At 49.8% G+C, this 24,806-nt stretch overlaps 1 protein-coding gene and 1 long non-coding RNA gene across 2 annotated transcripts; one reads left to right on the plus strand and one right to left on the minus strand.

Moving 5' to 3' along the window:
• The first annotated feature begins 2,495 nt into the window (after positions 1-2,495).
• On the plus strand, positions 2,496-8,451 carry LOC128342963 (uncharacterized). The gene is made up of 2 exons (XR_008315276.1): positions 2,496-2,589; positions 4,330-8,451. It is a non-coding gene; the product is annotated as an uncharacterized LOC128342963 (long non-coding RNA).
• LOC128342961 (H-2 class II histocompatibility antigen, E-S beta chain-like) lies at positions 8,421-21,288 on the minus strand. The gene is made up of 5 exons (XM_053291207.1): positions 21,160-21,288; positions 18,434-18,712; positions 12,936-13,223; positions 10,295-10,405; positions 8,421-8,972 (listed from the first exon to the last, which is right to left on the minus strand). Exons 1-5 carry the CDS (start codon positions 21,248-21,250, stop codon positions 8,959-8,961), a joined length of 783 nt encoding a protein of 260 aa, XP_053147182.1. The 5' UTR covers positions 21,251-21,288; the 3' UTR covers positions 8,421-8,958.
• Positions 21,289-24,806: the final 3,518 nt, after the last annotated feature.

Consider the following 24,806-nt stretch of genomic DNA (forward strand, 5'->3'; position numbering starts at 1 on the left):
TCATAAATAGAAGGCAAGAATGTCAGATTTCTTAAAAATTAAAAACAAGTATTTCTGTTTTAAAGACACATTTCAGACAGGATAGGTTTGAAATTATCCAATGAGTAATTTCAGTTAAAATATCATTATTATTTTTTAAACCACCCTCCCGAGAGGAGAGCTGAGGAAGCTAGCAACAGGCTTTTCTAGATCTCTGAATGTTACTAAGATTTGCTAGTGAAATTTTAGAAGACAGGGAAAAGGAAAGGAAAAGAGAAAAGCTCCCAGCAAAAGCTGGAGCCCCACCATAGCCACACAAACTGCAGGTCCTGGAGCAGTAAAGTTGAGAGACAGAGGGGTGCATATGTTACTGAATTCAAAATGATGCCTGCAATTTATAGTTAAGTGGGTAACATGCCATCTGCAGGTGGACAGTGCCCACTTTGCCCCCTTCATCCCTGGAGCCGTTATAAATGGGTGACAGACAACTTTACATTACCCTCGCCTGTAATGCTAGCAAGAACACTGGTGTGGCCTTTACTACCCAATTAGCAAGGCCCTGGGATCTTCCTGAGGAATGGGGCCGGTTGAGATACAGTGCCCACATAGCGGGGACACTGTTAAATCAGATACCCCCCTCGAATATGGGTGGGGGTCTTCAGGGGTGCCATCTGATTCTTCTGGGGTGTTTGGTTGGGAACCCACAGCAGGGTCAACATCAGATGCCATACCTACTCGAGAGGCTCCATGATGACGGGTAGCACGCTCTTCGGTGTCGGCATTCTGAGGACCGGAAAAACAATGTGCCTCCGCTGATGGTTCAAACTCACCTGAAGAACCAGAAGCATTCCTATGCCCTCCTTGCTGGCTGCTAGATGTGTTCCCTCCGCTTTTGGGCCCCTACGAGTGTTCATGTCTCCCCTCCCATTCCCAATGTGTGGTGGTACAGGAATACATGTACTCATTTTTAACACTGGTTTGGCCTTTACTACCCAATTAGCAAGGCCCCGGGATCTTCCTGGGGAATGGGGAGTGGGACCAGTTGAGATACAGTGCCCACACAGCAGGGACACTGTTAAAGCAGATACCCCCTCTTGAATATGGGGACTACACGTGAAGCCATATTAGTGTGAGATTCTGCAGAGATATCTGACCGAGAACCCATAGCAGGATTCAAAAATGGAAAAGTGCCTCTGTAGAAGGTCCATGACGGGTACCAACTATTCATCAGCACCCCACGGATCAGCAGATGGGTTTGATTGAGACACCTCTGTAGGATCATCAGCAGATGGGGTGGATGGGGTTACTAAAGAATTAGCAGCAGAGGATGGCTTTTGGGCCCCTATGAGAGTGCATGTCCCCCCTCCCCCCCCAATGTGTGGTGGTACAGGAATACATGTACTCATTTTTAATTAAGAAACTTGAAGGCCTCAGACAGATCATTATAGAGTTTCAGGACTGTCTTCTGGTAATCAGTAACTCCCACGGCTTGTTCAAAAATCTGCACAGCAACATTTTTAAAGACATAAAGAAAACTAGCCATCACCCTCAGCCATTCATCATGGTCTTTCCCACACACCACCAGATTTGGTGGAGCGTTAGCATTGCCTGGCTCTGTTAGAAAAATTCCATACACTACAGCAAATGATTCACACATGGTCTCTCCCCTCGCCCCTCAGTTTAGCACGGATGCCATCCGTGGGGGGGGGCATTCACTGCTCTCAAAGTGCAAAATGGAGACTTTTGAAATTCAAGGAAATTTATTTGAAGGAATAAATTCAAATTCAAGGCTATTTATCTGAAGAATAAGGGTCCCTCCCTCCTTCCCTCGAAGGGAGATGAGTTCACCACCAGATAACCCCATCAAGTTGTCCCATCAAGGGACATCCCATCAAGTTGCATAGGCGTGGGCCAGGCAACTGAAAGCATGTGGCCCTCAGGCACAGAAAGATTTCCTCTCTCTCCCTCCTGAAACACCACACCAGATAATCCCATCAAATTGTTCCATCAAAGAACATCCCATCAAGTTGCATAGGTGTGGGCCAGGCTGAGGCAACTGAAAGCATGTGGACCTTAGGCACAGAAAGATTTCCTCTTTCTCTCTCCTGAAATTCCAGCAAGCAGTAAGTAGCAAATCTCCTATTATCAGTTAAAAAAAAAAAAAAGCCCCTGTATTAATTTAAAATTGTCACTTTTGCAGTCTGCATTCTTAAGGGGTTTTTGTTTTTTGGCTCTATAATCAGGCGTGTAACAACGATAGGGCAAGGGGAGACAGTTGTCTGGGGGCCCCACTGCCTGGAGGGGCCCCCCAGAGGCACCTCACGTGACTCCCCATTGCCCCCTGCCCAGCCCCAAGGCCCCTCAGCCACTTGCCCTGTTCGCCGTCTCTCCTGCTTGTTCTCCTGGCCGGCAATGGAGGTAGCAGACAAGCTGCAAAGAGCTCCTTTTCTCCCGCCTCTCAGCTGATCGGCGGGTGGGCGGGGCTTCCACGGAGGTCTGTGTAGGCCTCTGTGAAGCCTGAACTCGAGTAGGGCCCAAGCCAGCCAGGAAGGAGGAGGCAGCCAGAGAGGCCTCCACTGCTCTCTGCAGCAGAAGACCCCCTGCTGCCAGGTAGAGTGTGAACTCCTTTTTGTGGTTACCTTCCCCACCCACCCCACCCAGATATATAGGGATCTGCTTGCCATAGGGCTTTGATATGGGGGGGAGGGACTGAGAAGTCTCTGAATATTTATTTTTAAACAGCTTGGAAAATTTGCTGGCTTAAAAAAAACTATCTAAAAAGTCCTATAAGTGGCTTGTTTCATGGCAGAAAATTACAAAAACTTCTGGAAGAAACAGTATTATATTTATTTTATTCATTCATTTATAAATGCACTTATGTTCAAGTTGTTTTGCAACCCAGAAGGTCTGAGTGAGAACTGTGAAGCATGTCTTCTGCTTTTATTTTATTTTATTTTTCTTGTGTGTGAACTGCTCCCCAATAACTTGCAGGGACTTCAGGGTCAATCTGGCCAACATGGGAATGCAGCACCTCCATTCCAGAGGAGATGTGTCTTAAAGGGCTTTAAAAGCCTCCTGTGAAAAACCTCCTGCAATCAAACTTGACTGAATTTGTTCAGAATTCTGAGAAAACAAACATAGGTTCACCCTGCATGGTTGAAAGTTGCCTTGGCTAATCTGCAGCGAGGGGCCCATTTTAATCATTCATCTTTCTAGTGTGTTCTAGGCATTAAAAGTAAAACAAATGTATAGTACTCAATGTATATCACTATATATTGTGACGTGTGTGTGTGTGTATTCAGTGAAATGTATTTCCAGGCAGCATACTTATTTTGGAATATCAGACTTAAATCCTTGGGGGCCTGGGGTGTGCGGAGGCCCTGGACTTTGAGTGGGGGGGCCCCATTTTAAAATCTTGTCTCTGGGCCCACTCCAACCTTGCTACGCCCCTGTCTATAATGCAAATCATTCTATGCATGCCTACTTAGAAGTAAGTACCATCAGTTTTCTCCCTAGTAATGCTGTGTAGGATTGCAACCTTAACTGTAAAGCTCAGTGCTTTTTTTTTTTTTTTTTGGTCTTATTGCTGCTTTTAATATCTCAAACTTAGTGTAGTCTTCATCTATTTTCTATAGATATTGTTGTGTGTGTGTGTGTTTAATTTTGCTTTAATCCACCATGAATTCTTTTTGCTCCCACCTTTGCCCTTTTCCAGGCAGTTCTAATATGCTAAATCAAAAGGAGTCATTTTGGGGGGTGTTGCATTTTTTATGTACTTATCTCAGAATGTAAGTGGTGACCATGAAAGCTTGAATCCCTAGTGCCTCCAGTTTTGTAGGTTCATGCACTCCTCCTCAGCACGAGCTTTGCTCGGAGTATCTTCACCTTCACCAATAAAATAGCATATTTATTTACCAATAAATAGCATATTCAGGTATTGGGGAATTGAGTGGGGCGGTAGTCTGCAGTTGGTGAGGATTCTGTGACCGCACTACACACAGCTAATTAGACAAGGTTAAAAAACTGAACCTGTATATTTGAAAGTGTTGGGATATAAAGTCTGGGGTTCAGGTAAAGAGAGCTTCCCCAACCCTGTGTTGGATTTATTTTTTCCTCCCATAGCTTCAATTTCAGGCCTGCAGTTTTTATTTACCCAGGCTTTTATATGATTGTTTCCATTGCTGCTGCTTTGTATCTTTTATGGTTATATTGTGCTTGTTTTTCTTTTTAATCTTTTAATCAGATCAGTATTTTTATATTCTAGTTAATATTTTAATTGTGTACTTTTTGTAGTCTTGTTTTAACTTTTTGGGAGATTGTTTTAATGAAAGGTGTTAACTTCCTCTGCAGTGAAGCCTTCTCAAGTATCCTCATGCTGGAAAACAACTCCAGAATGCAAGCGAGACTCCTGAGAAGTATGGAACTGGATTTTATGTCACTTTTGGAAGGACCCCATCTAGAATTCCAGGGGCCAGGACATGATTCATCACGCTAGTCCTTTGCAGCAAATAAGCTAGCGATGCCTTCAAGATGACACAATAAATGTGGCAGAACCTTTCATGGAATTCCAGCCCCCTGCAATCAAATCATGCATGAAACCTCATCTTCTGCTGGCAGATATCTGCCTTACTGTCCACCCATCATCAGTCCTTCCCAGGCCTTTGAGGAATACAATGAATAGGGGTCCCCACGACCCCCTTCTCAGGAGGGATCTGACTGCAGTTTTGGAAATACCTTCAAGACTTTCAGGCAGTTCACATGATATTAAAACTGGGTATTAGAACGCCAGACACTACCTAGAACTTGCCAGGATTTGACCCTCACAACTCGGGCTTCAGAACTCATAGTGAGCAAAACTGCTGATCAGATCTGCACCCACTGCTGATTTTACCTAGTTGCTATGGGGACTCTAGAGGCTAATTACTCAAAAAATGCTGGTTGAATGTTTTTCTCCCAAGTAGGTAGAATGCATTAGTCCAGGCTGCACTTTGATTTTGGGGTAAAATTAGGGAGACTTTTGCAGGCTTCCTGGGGCAAGGACCTCTCTTCTCATTCTTGGGGAAGCACTTTTACCCATACTCTACCCAATCATTACAATTCTGGCACTTTTCAATCACTGCATATCAAGGAAGAACACACTTAAGGTGACAGAGGCTGGGGAAAACCCTTTATTGATACGATTCAGAAGAAATCATCTCACATCAAGGCTGTGCTGTGCAATGTCTTGCTGTATTAAAATGAGTCAGATGACGTTGTGCAATATAAGAGGATTGCAATGATCAAATAAGCCACTGAAATGTGCAATACATTTAACTGATTTCTTACCAAGCAAATAAAGCTAGCAGGTGGGGGAAGGATTCAGTCCCTGGAACTGGAATCATCAGTGTCTGTGGGGACAACTGGGAAATTGACCTCCACCTGCCCTACGAGGGAAAACAAACTAGGAAAAGAGAGTTTCACCCTCGAGCATCTGCCTAGGAGCAGATTTCCCAGTGAACCGGATTATCTTTGGATCCGGAAGAAAGGGAGAGTGCGGGACGCAAAGACGGCTGGACCCACAGAGCCAAGGCTAACCCACAAGACTCTCCTCAACACTCTCACCCCTCGTATCAGCCAACCTGGGACAAGAACAGATTTTGGGAGATTTCCAAAGAAGGTGGTTGATTAGAAAAATCTTTTCATTACATTTAGCCCATTGTTATGGGACGGGTGGCATAACTCTCATCGGGCAGACATCTTCCAAGAACATGGGCTACTCACAGTCACTTGGAGGGAACACTCTGTTGCTCCTCCTCGCCCCTCCTGCCTGCCGCTTCCCACCACCACTGCCATTGCTCCTCACCCTCCACATAGTGCTAATTCTCTCACCGACTCATCCGCCACTGCTTTGCCCTCCCCGCCTGCCATGGCTTTTGCCACCCCTGCCTTGCTGCCCACGGCTGCCCCTCTGGCCAGCCTGCTTGCAAAGCAGTAAGGGGTGGAGCGGCCTCTTTGCTCACCTGAGCGGGGAAAGAGGCCATTCAGCCCCTTCTTGTCATGCAAGCTGGCTGGCCAGTGGGGCGGTAGGAGCAAGAAGGGCAGCAAGAGAGGGTGGCCAGACGAATGAACTAGAGGGAGGAGGAGGAGGAGAATGGAAAGGGGCAAGGAGCTGTTGCTGGGTGTGTGCTCTGTGTTGGGGGTAGTGGTGGCTGTCCACAAGGAATAAAGTGTAAAATATTTTCATGGCACCAGAGGGGCAGCTAAAAAGGGTGGCCAAGGTTCATTATTGAACAAAGGACCCTCTAACCTCGTTACGGCAGTGACTGCACTTGGGGTAAGGAGAGGGTTAACTGGCAGAGTGCTGACCTAATTTACTTATGTTTTGGTTTGTTTATTGTGTGAAAAGGTGTGGTGCCCAACACAGTTCTGATGACTGTTGCGGTGGCCAGTGGCTGAAATAAATATCAAAACCATAATCTATACCTGTGAATCTGAAAGAAAGGCAGCCCTCAGCAAATCCCACCGAGCTCCAGGAACAACTCACAAGAGATGGCCTTGTGTGAATCTGTTACAGCAAAACCAACAGAGAAACTGGTGGCATCTCAAAGCCCAGGAGGAAATCTTCTAAATGTGGCAATGTGAACAAACAAAGCAACAACAGCAACTGTCCTAATCCTAATGGAGAAAGAGGGGCAGGAGCAGTCCTCAGGTTAGGAGAACAGTGAGGAGGGTGAGGGGAAATATGTGTGGTGCTAACGTGTGATGCAGTTGGGGTTTTTCCCCTGAGTCCCAGCCTGTTTTCTGCCCACCCGCCTGCATGGTCCTCTGGTCTCCTTCCCCCTCCCCCACCCACATGGTCCCTAGCCCAGTCCCCTGTTGTTTGCCTCTTTTAAGCTAACGTGCAATGCAGTTGGGGGTTTTTCCCCTCCCAGCCTGTTTTCTGCCCACCCGCCTGCATTTACCATTGCTAATTTTTTTGGACTGTTACTTTTTTGGACCATAAAATGCAGTAGTGTGTTTGTTTTGCTGACACAGCAGTGAAAAACACTGGTCTGTATGCCTTTTTATTTGTTTAATTTGAATGGGAATGGAATTTGATTGTCTTTGCTTCTTACCACCATTTACTTCACTTTGTGCAGAAAAAAATGTCAGGTAAATTGAATGTACCTGCTAGTCCAATAATAAAAAAGCATAAGCAGTATCAAACCCCCTTTGAGCAATTTAATGAATATATCAAATACCTTATTCTTCCCAGCTAAAAGAAATCCTATTCATTCATTCATTCATTCATTTACCAACCCCTCCCTCTCTCAGCCAACTAGCACATTTCAGTGCTAATATTTACAGCCACTGATTGCTGTGTGGTTTATGGAAAGCATACTGCTGGAATATCTTTGGTTTGGCTTTGGTTTGGTAGTGGTCTGCAAAGGAGAGAGTATAGGAAATGGACTGGTATGTAATATTCTGGATCAATGGAGGCAGGACTCTTTTCCACCCCCAGTCCTTGTTCTATTACATATTTCATAAATGAGATCCTTTGTGCAGTGTTCCCTGTAAGAGGAATTCCCAGATGTTGTTGACTACAACTCCCAGCAATCCCAGCCACAATGACCTTTGGCTGAGGATTCTGGGAGTTGTAGTCAACCAACTACAACTCTGTGTGCTGGACATAGCTTCCTCACAGTTGAAACTACGTTTTGAGGGCCTACATGAAGTCGTCACTACCTTCAATGCCCTTCACCCATCAACACTGGCAACAGCAACTGATGAGGACTTACTTGAAGCAGGAGAACTTATGGTCACAAAATATGACACAGAGTTGACTACCTCTTTTCCAAGACACTTAATACAGTTCAGAGATTTATTGAAAGAAGGAATTAAAAAAACAACAACTATAAAGGAAGTTGCTGAACTGCTGATGATTGACAATTGTGGCCTTTGCATCAGTTACCCTGATGTTTGCACTGCATATATGCTTTTCCTCACTCTACCAGTAACAGTGGCATCTTCTGAGAGATCATTCTCAAAACTGAAGCTCATAAAAAACTATCTGAGGAGTTCCATGTCTCAGGAAAGACTCAGTGGCCTTGCTCTGCTATCTATTGAAAATGAAAGAGCAAAGAAACTGGATATACAAAAGATCATAGACAACTTTGCTGAAGTGAAATCATGAAAGAAGCCAATGCATTAAGTACTGGATGTCTTGGTTAGGATATCTGCAATGTTATGCTCTTGATTGATACAGTTGGAATAGTTGGTTCTGTCATTCATACCCTTAAACTTTTGTTGGCATGTGTGCAATGTTTACTGTTCTTAAATTGATACTGTTTTTAGTTGGGTCTGTTACACACACTTTTGTAACTTTTAAAACTTTTGTTGGGATGTGTGCAATGATTACTGTGCTTCATTGGATACTATTTTAAGTTGGATATGTTATGCACACCTTGTAACTGGAATATGTGCAATGATTAAAGTTCTTGTTCTTTTGTTGTATTATTTGTTTCTGCTTTCGTGTTATCTATACCTTGAAACTAGTTGGGATAGTTAGCAGAAACATCGGGCCAGAGGAAGGAGAGGTAAGTGGTGACGGGGGGGGGCATTTAAGAATCTTGTCTCAGGGCACACTCCAACCTAGTTATGCCCCTGCAAATGCCACAAGATTCTATTGCGCTGAAGGGAGAGTCCAGACTCCCTGAGAAAGGGCAGTGCAGGATGCGGCCATCTGGACCAGACATGTGCAAAACAAAAGTTTCCACTGGCAAAAAGACAAGATGAAATGCAGCAAAGACGTCACGGGGCTTCTCTCCACCTCCCATACACCGAGGAATAAGAGGCAAAGAAGCGATGGTGCTTTTGAAGGGTGGGGTGTAGACGGTCCTTTTCTGTTCTTCCTGTGCTGCCTCTGAACTTTGCATTCTCCAAGCAACAAAAAGGTGTCCATTTGCAAGGAATAGCACAAATGCTTCTCTACTTGGGGAGATCCAGCTGCAGCTGTGAAGTCTAACTGATAAGTCCTACAGGTAGAGAAGAAAGAAGAGAGAAAGCCTTTATTGTGGGCTGCAAAAAGTGGGGAAAGGGCAGGATCAGCCCTGTCAAGGCTGGGTCGGGGGGGGGGGCAGCTCTAGCACACCAGAGGGTGGGTGTCCAGGGCCTTGAAAATTCCCACCTGGATGCTCTCTTTTCCCATCAAACGGCTCCTTAAAGCAGAGTAAGGGAAAGCAACATCGCCATCTCCTGGCAATTCAGAGCAAGAACTGCACCATGCATTAAGGTCTGGCTGCTCAGTCAACCAGGATCAGCCTTGAATGAAGCTTGTGGCACAGTGAGGTGATGCACAGAGGGGGCATAATCAGCTGTTGCTCTCCCCCTGCTCAGTTAAGAGAATCACCATTTTAAAAAGGTGCTTCTTTGCTCAGTGAGCAGGGGACTCTTGGGAAGATTCTTGCGATGAAATTCCATGGCAGAGCCTTCTCTTCATTGGCTCCTGCGGAGGAAGCCTCCCTGACAGCCTGAGTGGTGGTAAATTCTCCCACAGGCTACAGAAACGGTTCCAGGGGCAGGATTGGGGCAGGGGAGGGGGGAGCCAGGGCTCCCCATTCCTAAGGAAAATCCCCAGCACTGGAAGGACCTTCCTGCTCTGTAGAGTCTGTGCCTGGAAAACAGGCAGAAATACCACAGGGGCATCCCAGGGCCAGGGGCTATTTGAACCACGGGAAAGTGCAGAGAGAGGAATTACCTGAGAGAGAGAAAAGACTCCATCAGGACCAGGATAATCCCCTCCCGGCCCCACCCGGCCCCCTCTCTGGACCACCAGGGGCACATTTCCTAATTAAGGGACAAGGAGGAACCATCCTGTGTGGGGAAAGCTCATCTGCTGCGTCCCACAAAGAGATTCATCTGGAAATAAAGTGCTTCCTTTATGGGGAGCATGGAGAGGGAATAAATACTTCTCTCAACATACATCCAGAAGTTTCAACGAAGGGACCCCTTGTCATCTCTCCCCCACTCCTTTTCACACACACAGACACACACACACACACACACACACACACCTGGGCAAGTCCTCTGTCTGGAAAAAGATGCTTCCTTTGCTACAAGGGAAGCCTCCTGGGACAGATTCCAGGGTCCCTCCAGTCTCCTTGGGCCCTTCAGGCCCTCCAGTTTCTTTTTATAACACTTCCCATTTCTGCAACAGCTGGAGGGACCTCCTAGGACCAGAGCAGGCAGCAGCTCCCAGAGGCCTCTGCCATGTCCCTGGGGACAAGGGTGTCTGTATGTGGGTCTTTGGCCAGGCCCCAATTCCCTGCCCCACCAACACAAAAGGCATCCCAGTCACCTTTCTTATTCTTCAGGAAGAGGACGAGTCCAGGGAGGAAAAAGACCAGCCCCAGCATGACCCCCACGATGCCCATCCACAGCTTGTTCCTGGCAGAATCCGATTGTGGGTCTGTGGAAAGAGAAGCAGCAGCAGCAGCCGGGAGTGAGAAAGGGCAGGCCTGGAACCCGATTCCTGCTCCTGGCATAGTGTTGTGGTTCAAGTATTGGACGAGGTCGAGGGAGACCTGAGTTCAAATCCGCATTCAGTCATGAAACTCACTGGGTGACTCTAGACACCTCATTCTCAACCTAGCCTTCCTCACCAGGTTGTTGTGAGGAGAAACACAACTACATCCACTGCTCTAGGCTCCCTGGAGGAGGAACAGGAGATCAATGTAAAGACTGATTCAGTAAATCAATCCTTGGCCCATGGAGGCTTTGGCTAGCAGGACCCAGGAGGCAGCCAGGACTCTGACATAAAAGGAGAAGCTCGCCTGGCCATCCTGAAGCGTTTGGGGGAGGAGGAGGAGGAGTTCTGTTCCTGCAATTCTACTTCTCGCTTGGACTATTCCGGCCTTTTTTGCTTCTTGGGGATCTCCCTTGCTTTCCTCTACTTTTATGAATGAATAACATTATTACGATCATAGATCAGATGTAAGAACACCAAATGATGTAACATTCAGACAAGAAATCTATTATACAACTAGTATTTTTAAGCCCGTTATGATAACGGGCGCTAGCTTTCTATCCCGTCTTTTCTGTCTCTCTCTCTCTCTTTCTGTCTCTTTTTTCCCCCCTTGTCCCCTCTCTCTTTTTGTTTTTGTTGTTGTTGTTGTCTCTGTTTTTGTTCTTCCTTATTTTGCTTATACTTTTGGGGTGTGTGTGTGGATGAATAACGGCCAAAATGGCCCATGAGAAGGTGGCCGCCCCCGCCTATCGCCCTCCCGCGCACCCAGCTGCCGGAGCCCACCTTACCCGCTCCAGCCCGAAGGAGAAGAGAGGAACTCGGGAACAGAGCTACTCTCTGTGTTAAGCTGCTGCCCATACTGTCGCAATGGACGCAATAGGCGTCCTTTGCATCCATAGCGGCAGTTTGAGCAGTGACTTAGCACAGAGAGGAGCTCTGCTCGTGAGCTCCTCTCTTTTCCCTCGGGCTGGAGCGGGTAAGGTGGTCTTCGGCAGCTGGGTGGGCAGGAGGGCGATAGGCGGGGGCGGCGACCTTCTCATGGGCCATTTTGGCCCTTAATCTTTTTTGGGGGGGGAGCGGGGAAGGTGATTTTGGGCAGCTGGGTGGGCAGGAGGGCGATAGGCGGGGGCGGCGACCTTCTCATGGGCCATTTTGGCCCTTAATCTTTTTTGGGGGGGGAGCGGGGAAGGTGATTTTGGGCAGCTGGGAGGGCGGGTGAGCAGGCGGGGGCGACGGCTGTGAGCGGGCGGGGGCCTCGTTGGCGGCTTCGCCGCCACCTCGCCCAGCTTCCCTTCCCCCGTCTCGGTCTTCCCCCGCCGCCATTGCCCTCGCCTTTTTCAGGGCGGCCGCTTCTGGTTGCCTCGGCCTCCTCTCGCCGTGCCGCAGCTCATGGCCGAGGTGGCGGCTCTGCCGCCGCCTCGGCCAGTTTCCCCCGCCGCCACACACCGGCTAATGGCCGCCCGTGGCTGTGGGACACTGGTGTCTGCAGTCCTGTGTCCCTTGGGCTCTTCTGGGCCTGCGCTTCGCGCAGGCCCAGAACAGCCCAGGGAGGCAGGGACGCAGATCCCCAACGTTCCAAAGCCATGGCCACTCACTTAGCCTTTTATTATATAGGATACACCAACAAAGTAAACGTTTTAAGGTAAGATCTAGAGCGTAGAAATTAATTGTTGGCGGACCTTAACAGTGGCTGCACAAAATTTAGCAACCTTGAGTGTGACAGATTTCTTCTCTGCAAGGAGGAAGGTGAGTTAAAATTCATCAGTTCAGCAGGGATCATATAATAGCAAGGGAGTATTAAGACTACATTGACTGTCATTATAAAAAGGAGCAATATAGCAACACGTGGTGGACAGATTCAACCTCACCCGAAACACAAGGGCAGATCCTATTGGCCAAGGAGATTTTCAGAAATTTCCCATGAAAAACTGCCAATGGTAAGGCATCACATCTTGCTCTGAGGGACACTCTCTGATGGTTGGATGGAGAGAGTGACAATCAATAAGTGGCTGGTTCCCAGCTGAAATTGCCAAGGCGCCCTCTTGTGGTGGTCTGCGGGATGGCACTTAGGTCATTTGGATGCTCAATGTCCAAGATCCTCCGTTTGTTCCTCTACTTGATGTTTTCTTATCTACTTTCTTCTAAGCCTTTATTTTTAGTTTCCTTTTGGGGGATCCTGGACTAGAAATGAGGCCTTGGATCTGTCCCAGCAGGGCTCTTCTCATGTCCTTCTGTCTGCTTGGAGCTATCCAAGGTCCTGTATCTGCAGCATGGCCCCACCTCCTAGTCTTTGCCACCCCTAGCCCCCAGCTCCCAGCTCCCCACCCCACACGCCCCATGGGCTTCTGCTCGAGGTCCCGGGAGGACTTGGCAAAGAGACGGTCCTTTGGGCAAATGTCTGGCTCTGCTGCAGAAGCCCAGGAAGAAGGATCCAGGGTGGGGTGTCTATGTGGGGAAACTCCAGGGCTCTTACCCCACTGCACGGTGATGACGGTGCCATTTAAGCTGGAGTGCTCCACCTGGCAGGCGTAGAGGTCTCCGCGCTCCAAGTGCGTTTCCAGCATGACGTGGATCTGGTAGGTCCAGTCCCCGTTCCTCATCAGGTCGGTGGTGGCCACTTTGCTTTCGCCTTCCTCCTTCCCGTTCCTCAGCCACTTGATTTCGATCTCCGAGGGGTAAAAGTCAGTGACGGAGCAAACCAGCAAAGTGTTGAGGGAGGAGGGGTCGTAGTCTGTGGGGATGATCGTCACCTGGGGCTGGACTGGGGGGTGGGGAGTGAGAAGATGGGGGGTCAGAGAGAGCCTCAGGGACTCAAATGAGGGAGCAAGAGAGAACCCCCATCTCCAGCCTGGATAGCCAGGATAACAGCCTGTCTGGGTGGGGCAGAGGGGAGGAAAAGGAGCTGCAGGTGTGGCTTCTTCCCACTCTTCTTCTCACCCCATCCTGGATGCCTCCCTCTCCCTCACCTTGTCCCTTTGCTGCGTAGACCCCAGACAAGCAGGCCGGTCATTTTCATGGTCTCCCCAGCTGACGAATGACCAGCCTGCATGCCTGCGGTTACCATGGCCATGTGAACCCTCCCGGTGAGGGACCGTGAGGCAGGGGTGGGAGCAGGAAGAGTGGGAACAAGCCACGCCTGCTGCGGCTCATTTTCCTCCCCCCTCCTGCCCCCACACCTGGATGAGTCACCACCACAGATGGCTCCCTGTCGGTCCTGGTCACAAAGCTCATCCCACCACCACAAGCACCCCTCCCAAGGTGCCCCTGTTGCCCCTTTCCCAGTCTTGGTGTGTCTATTCTATCAACGGCTACTAGTTAGAAGGCCAGAGGCCACCTCCAGCCTCAGAGGCAGGATGCCTCTGAATAGCAGTGGCAGTCGAGTAACAGCAGGAGAGAGGCCATTCCCCTTTCAGCTCCTGCTTGTGGGCTCCCAGGGGCATCTGGTGGGCCGCTGTGTCAAACAGGATGCTGGCCTAGATGGGCCTCCTTGGGCCTGATCCAGCAGGGCTCTTCTCATGTTCTTAAAATGAAGCTCCAGGGGCTGAAGCAGAAGAGCCACAAGGGGGATGCAGGGGGAGGAGACTAGAGACTCTGCCCCACTGCTTTATCTCGCCTCCCCCACAGGAGACCAAAGCAGCTTAGCAGGGTGTGCACATGCGTAAAAATGTGTGTGCATGTATACACACACACACACCTGGTATCCAGCATAGCTCAGTGTAGTTTACAACCACCACAAAAAAGAGACCGTAATCAATACACTGGGAGATGGGCTGATTTGAGGAGGGGTCTGAGGATCCCAGGGCTCTAAAGGCTGAATCTCCCACCCACCCCTCAGTCAGAGACACCCAGCTCCATCCTGCACCAGGCCAAACCTCTGAATTGTCCTCAGGCCTGAATGAGACCACGTTGCTGAGGCCAAGCCTAGAAATGGCAGAAGTAGGGATATGCATGGCATGGTCCACTCTCTCCGGGGGCCCCCGGGGCCTTTACATTCAATGCAGGGGTGGTGGTGGGAGGTCTTCCTCGCAACATTCCCATATTTTTTGTCCAGACACTTTTGTCCAGACACTATTTTTTGTCCAGGCACTTGTGCTCCATCTGCCGCAAGCAGGCCGAGAAAACCTCCAGACTTGACTACTGTAATGAACGCTATGTGGGGCTGCCTTTGTACATAGTCCAGAAACTGCCAGGTGGGTCTCTGGGTCATATGGTTTCTTTCAGATTACTCCTGTACTAAAATAACTGCACTGGCTAACAATTTCCCAAGCAAAATACAAGGTGCTGGTTATAAACTATAAAGCCCTAAACAGCTTAGGCCCTGGGGTATTTGAGAGAATGCTTTCTTCACTATGAGCCCCATCACCTATTGAGATAATCTGGAGAGTGTTGAGTGTTGAGGCCAGAACAGGGGGGACTAAAACACCCTGGTTTACTGTATCCCCCAGTCCCTTGACAGAGTGCCTGAGGAGCAATTCACTGTGTGTGGGGGGGCGGGGGAGTGGAAGTGTGTGGGGGTCAGAGAGATACCTAGATATGAATCCAAGTTGAAAAATGCAGGTCTTCCCTCTGATTATCTTGGTTGGCCCAGCAAAAACCAGAGCCTCTCTTGATGGCCCCAGTGAGAGTTCCTGTCCCTGTCACAGACTGGATGAGGAAGTATTAAGGCCTGACTCCTCCCTCCTCCCCCTCCCCTCATTTCAATAGCAAAATCAAGAGCGAACACCCCCCCTCCAAGCACCAAGATCTCAGTCCTGGATGCTACATTTTTGCAGTCCATTCTGTGGGCATGAATGTGAGTGATGGTGATGGGTTGGCTCTGGAATGCTCTCCTGCAAGGATCGATCCTTGTCTCAACCCTATTTCTGCAGAGTGAGATTGCCAGGATGAGCAGGAGGACCCAGGATGCTGGCCATGGAGTCTGACCTCCCCTGGTTGGCACTGATGTGAGTCCGGATTACATCACAGTGGGTCTGGGGTGTCTCCCTGGACAAAGTCATGAGGGACTCCAGGCAAAAGTCACGAGGCGCTCTGAGGACCCAGGCCTTGGCTCTTGGCTCTGGTGCCATTGGGGGGCCTCACTGTTCATAGCACTGCTGGATGGGGCCTGTGATTGGATGAGAGAGCTGCAGACCCCTTCCTCCTGGCTCCAGGTCCTCCTGTCTGGAGGCCTCCCCAGGGCCCTGCTGCCTGCCTAGCCCCACATTTCCTCTCCTGGCTGGCTGGCTACACCTTACCCTCACAGCTGATCTGCCCCCTCCCTGCCCCCCCTACTGATCTACCCCTCATCGTAGCATCTTGTCACACCTCCTCTCCTGCTTGGCTGGATGCACTTGCCTCCCCCCTATCGCTGATCTGCCCCTTAACATTTCTCCTTAGATTCGCCGAGAGTCATCCAAGGAGTCATGGCTGAACCTGGATTTGGTGTCCCCCACCCCCAATCCTAGCTCAACACTAACCACTACACTATGCTGCCTCTCAATTGAATGCACCCCAATTCAGAGGAGGGCGGGTATGGTCTTGTCTGATGGTAGTAGCAAGCATGAATTGCCCATTTTGCTAAGCAGGGGCTGCCCTGGTTTACATTTGGAAGGGAGACTACATCTGTGCACTGTAAGATATTCCCCTCAGGGTACAGAGAGTATTTGCCCTTCACAACCGCTTTAAAGGATGGGCATTTGGAGTGTCAATTGTGTGTTTTCAGGAGGATACATTTAAGTTCAGCATCACATTATTTTCCTTATGTTTTGTAAGTGCTCGGGGGAAGAGAAGAAGATTCTTGGTCAGGAATCGTGCTGCAAATGCAAGTGATCCTGACAGGGGTGGATGCACAAGCGAGGAGATGTGTGCATTGCACACCAGCTGCCACAAGGGGGCACTGTCAATTTTCTAGCTGCAATTGGATAACTGAAGTTGGAAATTCTTTAAGAGAACACCTTCTTCGTTCTGAACCCTGCCGCCTATTGAGATCATCAGGGGAGGCTTGTCTGAGGGTGCCACCGGCTCATCTGGTGGCGACCCTTCTCTGTAGTTGCCCCAGGGCTGTGGGACACACTTCCTGCTGAGATGAGAGCTTTTAGGAAACAACTGAAGACATCTCTCTTCAGCCAAGCTTTTAAATAGAAGTCTTAGCCAGAGGCGTAACTATAGGGGGGGCAGGGGGGGCACGTGCCCCGGGTGCCATCTTTTCTGGTCACGTGGGGGGCGCCGCCATGACCAAAAAATTTTTTTTTGAAAAAAACCTTAAAATTTTTTTTGTTAATACAAATGTTTCCTGCTCAGTGCAGCAGTGCTGCAGCAGTCAAGGGAGCACGTCGGCGCTCCCTCCCCCATGAGCTGTCCCTTCCGCGCCGCCCGTGCCGCCCGCGCCCCCCCCCATTGCTCTGCTGGTGCCTGGCGGCCAGTCAGTGGCCTGGCTTGGCGGCGGCGGTGGGCGCTTGTGAGGAAAAACCTAAGTATAATGTAGTATGTTGGGGGGACGGGGGGGCGCCATTTCAGTGCTTGCCCCGGGCACCGTTTTCCCTAGTTACGCCTCTGGTCTTAGCTGAATTTTATTGATTGTTTTAACTTTACATTCTATATATGTTTTAAAGGTGTTAAAAAATCTGTTTTGTTGTTGTAAACTGCTTCGAGAGCTTGGTAGTAAGGTCAAGTGAGTCGTTGAGTCAGTGTTGACTCCTGGCGCACACGGAGCCCTGTGGTTGTCTTTGGCTGAAAACAGGAGGGGCTTACCATAGCCTCCTCCTGCACAATATGAGATGATGCCTTTCAGCATTTTCCTTTATCGCTGCTGCTGATATAGGTGTTCCCCATAGTCTGGGAAACCTACCCAGCGGGGATTTGAACCAGTAACCTCTAGCTTGCTAATCAAGTCATTTTCCCGCTGCACCATTAGGTGGCAGGCAGTATAAATGTTCTGAATATTTATTTATTTATTTATTTATTCAGTTTCTATACCGCCCTTCCAAAAATGGCTCAGGGCGGTTTACACACAGAAATAATAAATAAATGAGATGGATCCCTGTCCCCAAAGGGCTCACAATCTAAAAAGAAACACAAGACAGACACCAGCAAGAGTCACTGGAGAGATGCTGTGCTGGGGGTGGAGAGGGCCAGTTACTCCCCCCCTTCTAAATAATCACCACCTTAAAAAGGTGCCTCTTTGCCAAGTCAGCAGGGATAATAATAATTTCCCCATAAAGATCAATGAGAAGTTTTTGGAGCTCAAAAATGCTGAATGGCTGGGTTGAAAGTTCTGCGATTTCACATGGTGTCCCTACAAGATGATAACAGCAAGTAGGTGAAGGTTTGTGGAGACAAGTCCACCCACTGATTGGTAATGAATTTTTTAAAAATTGTTAAAATTGACTGGTTTACCGAATTCAGTGAAAATCCACATTCTTTATGCTACGATCCTGGGCTCCCTCCACCTCCCACTGCCCAGCCATTTTGCAATTATAACTTGGGGTGCCAAAGTGGGGGCATGGCTCCCTTTATATGAAGGCAAAGGGCAGTTCCCTCCCAAGGAGGTTTGACTGAGAGTCCTTGGGGGGGGGGGCTTCAATTCCAGCCCCTTGTTGTAACTTTCTGCCATGAACAAAAGTGTTTATGACATTTCCTAATTTATTTATTTTTTTAAAAAAATAATAATAATTAGAAATGTGTGAAGTGATCTCCTTGAAATTCTGCACACTGAGTGCTACATGTCATTTAAGAGCTTTCTAAAATTTCTAAAAGAGCTTTCCCTCTCCGGAGGGACCACAGATCCACCCGCACTCCCAGCATGGCACCCTGGACAACAGCAGCCTGACTAGGCTGTCTGCCCCCCCCCCTCGCCCTCGGATCCCCCTTCCCCCACGCGGACCCCTCCCCGCCATGCCTCGGGGCTGTAAGGGGGCAGTCCTGGGAGGGGACCCCCTCTCTCCCCCCCCCCGGCGGGGGCTTCTCCCCACCCGGCCCCTGCTGGGCTCTCACCACTCCAGGAGCGGGCAAAGGACCCCTCGACTTCATAGTTGTGCGGGCAGAAGCGATCAACCTGGTGCCGCTTGTTCTCCAGGAAGGCTTTGTCGCTGTTCATCAGTTTGGCCGCGAACTCTCCCAGCGGCGTGACGGCCCGGAACTCCCCGACGCGGCTGTCGAAGCGGACATAGTCCTGCCGGCCCCAGATGTAGGTGTGCAGGTAGCGCATCTCCCGCTGGGTCCCGTTGAGGGGGGTGAAGAAGCACAAGGACCTCACCTGGTTGACGAAGTGCTCTGCGGGGGAGGGGAGGAGGAGGAGGAGGGGACCATGAGAAGCAGGGGAGGAGGGGAGGCAAAAGGAGAAGGCGGGGTTGGAGACCCCCCTTGAGGAGGAGTCCAGCCTGGGACTCCGGGAAAAGGCGGAACGGAGCCTCAGGAATGGCTCCCGGCGGGAGTCCCAGGCAATCCTAACAGAGGGGAGCGGGGAGCAAGGGGCAGCAGGAGGAAAAGGTGGAACGGATCTACCCCTCTCCGCCGGCCCTGGGCAATCCACCTGAATCCCGAAACCAGCAGTGCCGGAGGAGCGTGTATCAGAGCCTGCCACTGAGGTGAACAACTGGCTTGACCAAGTCAGGGGGAGGATGGATATCATGTCAGGAACAAGGAGCCGCACTTGGAACTTGGAAGAAGGATTTGTGCTGTTGGAAGTAAAGGACTTTGCGCTGTCTCTTTGCCTCAGACAGTGGAGGACAGACTAGTAAGTCAGAGGGCTAGAAGGTCAAAGACATTTGGTCATCACTTCCTGCTGCTCTGATGCTATCCCTTTGAAATGTAGATTGCTAATCTTAGGGGATTCAACTTCCTTCCTCCTTCTCTCTCTCTCTCTTGCTACCTGGCTGTTGACCTTGCAACATGGCAAGTCTCTTGCCCTGCACCATATGTGCAGAGAAGATGGTGAATCCATCTGCATCCATTTAGATAGATAGATTAGAGATCCTAACTCCTCACTTTCCTATCTAGAATGGAGTTCCTTAATAAATGCCTTATATATTGATTGGAAACTATGAATTGGCTCCAAGTTACTTTACTCTCAGCATACACACATGCCTAACTAAATCCGCTGTGTTTGTGCCTCTGTGCACTCTGCTATATTGAAAAAGGGATTCTCTCACCACAGAGAATTTCCAACATGTGCAGCAACACCTCGGACCCAACAGGACAGGAGTGCCCGCTCCTGGAGGTTCAGACCTGATTCCCCTCCGGGACTTTTGACCAACCGGCCAGCAACCATACAGTAGCCAGGAGGAATTAGGAGGGGAACAAGCCTCCTTTCCAATAAGCTCTTGCTCAGGGGGAGCTCTGCTGTCTCTGGACTTCTGGAGGGGAAGAAGAAGCCCTCTCTTCTGAGGCAAAAAAGGGTCCAGCTTAATCAATCTCAGAGGAAATCACTCCTGGAAAGAACAGGCCAAGTCACAACCACAAGACCTGACACTGCTGAGTAACTTGCATTCCAAGATCAAAGCAAGCCCTCCTAACGAAGGCCACGCAGTAACAACTGTCTTAGTAACAACACAGTGCCAATGTGGGGCTAGAATAAGGCCCCCTGGCTGGACACCATCCTGGGTGATGTGGGGCCAGTGGGTGACATGCACACTCTCTCTCACCTACCTCACAGGAGTGTTGTGAAAAGAAAATGGAATAAGCCCTTGTGGCAATGGAGAAAAATGTGCATTGCACTTCATGCATGCTCAGAGGCATGCTTTACAAGGTCACCATCCCAGAGCAGACTCCAGACAGGTCCCTTCTCAGATCCAGCCTGATCTCTCCCACCCCCCCACCCCCTTCTGGTAAGAAGCAACTTTCCCTGGTACAGGAAGAGAAGATCCTGCTGCCCCCACTCCCCCCCAGCTTGGCCAGGTTTTTCAGGACCTTCATTATTCCCAGGGGGAGCCGTCGGGACTGTGGGTGAGGGAGGGGAAAGGGATGCAGGTAGCCCTTGGCCACTGGACCAGCCAAATCATGGCCACCTATTATTGTTATTATTATTACTATTTACATTTATATCCCACTCTTCCTCCAAGGGGCCCAGAGCGGTGTACTATATACTTAAGTTTCTCCTCACAACAACCCTGTAAAGTAGTTCAGGCTGAGAGAGAAGTGACTGGCCCAGAGTCACCCAGCTAGTATCATGGCTGAATGGGGATTTGAACTCACGTCTTCCCAGTCCTAGTCCAGCACTCTAACCACTACACCACACTATTGAGAGTGTTCCTTTAGCAAGGATGTTCGAAAGATGCTCACAAAGAAAATTGCACTGGAAATATATTATTTGCAGGTACCAGAACCATGCAAATGTTAAAATATGTCAATAAGATTGAAGGGGATTTTTTAGGAGCCCCAGGAACAAGCCCCACCCCATAGCTACAAGTTCAGCTGAAGGGAAGCCCAACACTCAGGTGGTGGCTGTGAAAGGGAGGAGTCAGTTTGAAAAGGAAGTGGCCTCTGCCCCTCTGCAGCTGATGCTAAAATCAATGTGATAGTCTTCAAGGTGCCACAAGACTCTGTGTCATCTTAGCACCAAAGACGGGGCTACTGCATGGAGACCTGTGTTCTTGCAAGAGGGCTGGGAGGGGAAATCTGGGGTTCCAGTTGGGGGTCCCAAATGGGGATCCTGCTTCCCTTCAGGAAAGGATCGCCCTGGGAGGAGTCTGCTCCTGAAGCCCCCCACCATTATTACTTACCGCTTGGCCCCGCACTCTGCACCTGGGGAGGGAAGCCCCCCAGGCCGGCCATCGTCACAAGCAGGACCCCCAAGTCCAACACAGATCTCATCCTGCCTCTTCTGCACAAAGAAGGACCAACAGCATCTGACCCCCACCAAACTCCAGAGTGGGACTTTCTCAGCCTGGTCCTGGGGACAAATCCTGCCAGGGTGCTGCCCTCTGCCCTGGGGATTGGACATTGCCCAGATGAGAGGCCAATCAGCTGCAGAGCTGAGGCAGCATCATCAGTCACCAGGAAGGGAAATCCAGAAAGTGTCTTCTGTGGACAGATCCTCCCCAGAGGAGAGAGAGAGGGAGAGAGACTGAGAGAGAGAGAGCGAGTGCATGAGGGAGCACAGAGGAAGGCTAGATTATGGCTGATTGGAGGGGACACCATGCTTCCATGAAGCAGTGATTGGCATGGACAAGCTGATCCCTCTGCCCTCCAGTCAAAAGCACAGCAGATCCAACTGCTTTGTCTGGACTTTGGTTCTGATCAGGGAGCAAAAGCACAGCAGTGAGTTCCACTGGGAATGAGGCTTTGCATCCAGGAAATCCCTAATCTGGACCCTCTTTTTCAGCTCCTCCTACAGCAACCATGTTCCCAAAAAACCCTATGGAAATGGGGGACCCCAACATGCTCTGTGGACCAGTTCCCCCACCCCCCACCCCGTGCTGGACATCACCTGGCTGAAGAACGGAGAGGAGGTTTCCCAGGGCGTGACGGACACAGACTTCTTCCCCAGTGCGGACAACGCCTTCCGCAAGTTCTCCTACCTGGCCTTTGTTCCGCAGCATGGAGATGTCTACGTCTGCCAGGTGGACCACTGGGGCCTCCCTCAGAGCCTGGCCAAGCTGTGGCGTAAGTAGAAGTGGGCCCAGCCATTGTGGGCTGTTTTGCATCCTGTGTTTTGCTTTTGCTTTGGAGAGGGAGTCAGAGGAGAGATGCAAAGGCCTCCCCAGCACCCTTCTGTGATCTCATGCCTAACTTTGCAGACTTTAAGGGCTAGAAACAGTTTTTTAGCCTACTTTTTCGTAGGCTTATGAGATCACTTGGCATTCTCTCTGTGTGTGTACGTCCCTATCAATTTTGCAATGCCTGGACCAGTATGAACCAAATTGGGTACAGTTGTTGGGACACCTAGAGATACCCCAGTGGCATATTTTGTGAAGATATCATCCATCCCAAGTCAAGGTGGTGGATACGTAAATGTATGAGGTGCAAGTGGGCTGACTTGTGAACCGCCTAACCAATTTGAACCATAAGAACATAAGAACATAATAAAAATTAAAAGGGCAAGAAAACGTGGTAAGTGGGATATTCCCACATGACATGGTACATGCAATGGGTCGGGAATGACCCCCTAAAGATCAAATTGGATACCAACAAATGGTTAAATTGGATCCAAACCAGTTAACCCCTGCTAACTGGGCAGAGAGGCACTTTTTTAACGTGGTGATTCTCTTTATTGAGCAGGGGGAGAGTAACTGGCCTTCTCTATCCCCAGCACACTGTCTCCGGTGACTGTTGCTGGTGTTGATCTTACATTTCTTTTTAGATTGTTGTGAGCCCTTTGGGGAATCCATTTTATTTATTTATTAGTTCTCTATGTAAACTGCTTTGGAAAACTTTTTGTTGAAAAATGGTGTATAAATTGTGCCAATATAGCGTCACACCTCTTTTATGCTCACTGCACTGGTTGCCTGTCCGCTTCTGGGTCCAATTCAGAGTGCTGGTTCTCACCTACAAAACCCTTATGGGCTTAGCACCTGTATATCTCCAGGATTGCCTCTCTCAGCCAGTTGTATCCTAACCTGTGAGGTCTTCTCAGTTGGCCCTCAGTGTCCCAGGACCTGGTGCCTGGGCCCATTGGAGGGCCTTCTCTGTGGCCACCCCACTTAGTTGGAACACTCTCCCCCAACCCCAAGTTGTCCAGCTCCCTCCCCCCACAGCTCACTCGCTCACTCCCTCCCCCCCGCAGCTCTCCCCATTGGGTGGGCCAGGGCCAGGCCATCCCGCCGCCACCTCCCACCTCCTCCTCCTCCCGGCTGGTAGGGCTTTGCCCACCATCTGTCCATCTCCTCGCCACCACCATTATTTCTCCCCACCACCGCCTCCTCTTTCTGGCCGGTGGGGCTTTGTCCGCCGTCCACCCACCTCTTCAGGCCGGAGGGGCTTCACCTGCTGGCCCTCCAGCTCTGCATCCTGATCACCGCCATTATTTATCTCTGCTTCAATGCTGGAACTCTTGCACGCTCTAGAGCATCTGTTTAGTACTTGATTGCTCCCCTCACTTCAGAGATCTTACCACCCTCACCTGCCACACTCCTGCTCTTCTTCCTCCATCCCGTTGCTTCCATCCCCCTCACCCTTCTTGGTCGTGGCTGCAGCATTGCTGCCGCCTGTTAGCCAAGCTGCAGCCCCCTATCCCCAGAGACCTCTTCACCCTCACCCAAGCCCCGCTCCTGGTCCTCTCTCCAGGAGCAGCAGCAGCGGTTGACCGGGCCATTCCCCGCTGCTGCCACCACCATGGATGCTCGTTCCCCTCAGGCTGCTGACAGACCTGGGCCTGTCCCTTGCCTGCCTGCCTCCCTCTGACAATGGCCTCGGTAGCCCCAAACAGCAGCAGTGGTTGATTGGGTCCTTCCTTGCTGCTAGTGCTGCCATGGCTGCTCATTCCCCTCAGGCTGCTGACAGGCTCAGGCCGGTTCATTGTCCTTCCTTCTGTCTCTCTTCCCCCTCCATTCTTTTCCTCTCTCCTCCACTTGCTCTTCCCCACTCTTTCTTCCCCCTCCCTTCATGTTTTTTCTCCCTCTCCTTCCCTCTCTGAGTTAATAGATTTTGTTCATCTTGTTTCCTCATTTAACTCACACAACTTTCCTCCCTCATGACCCATCTTTTTGCAGACCCCTGCCTGCTATCTATCTATCTATCTAAAATATATTGATATATATATTCCTCCTCTACAATAAAGAAAATCTTCCGACCAGTAACAGTTGCATTCCAACTGACCTTAACCATCACAGGCTCCTCCTCCTTATCTGCCTCCCACTGCCCAATCACCACAGTGCCAAGGCTCCTCCGTCCTATCTGCATATGGAATCCCCACTGCCGAATCAGGTGCAAACTCTGTCAGCCAATCGCCTCCTTTCTACCACGTCCCCACACATGGCCCATCTTGGAGAATTAATTAGATAGATAGATAGATAGATAGATAGATAGATAGATAGATAGATAGATAGGGACCCGTACAGCCCCATTATCAGGAGTGATCTGAATGCAGTTTTGGAAATAGCTTCAAGACTTTCAGGCAGTTCACATGATAGAGAACTGGGTATTAGAATGCCAGCCACTCACTACCTAGAACTTGCCAGGATTTGACACACAACTCTGGCTTCAGAACTCTTAGTGAGCAAAACTGCTGATCAGATGTGCAGCCATTGCTGATTTCACCCTGTTCCTGTGGGGACTGTAGAGGCTAATTACTCCAAAAATGAAAGTTGAATCCCCCCACCCCTGCCAAGTAAGTAGAACACACTAGTCCAGGCTGCACCTTGATTTTGGGGTAAAATTAAAGAGACTTTTGCAGGCTTCCTGGGGCAAGGACCTCTCTTCTCATTCTTGG

This window comes from Hemicordylus capensis, chromosome 2 (genome assembly GCF_027244095.1).
Source record: "Hemicordylus capensis ecotype Gifberg chromosome 2, rHemCap1.1.pri, whole genome shotgun sequence".
In the NCBI taxonomy this organism is placed as follows: domain Eukaryota; kingdom Metazoa; phylum Chordata; class Lepidosauria; order Squamata; family Cordylidae; genus Hemicordylus; species Hemicordylus capensis.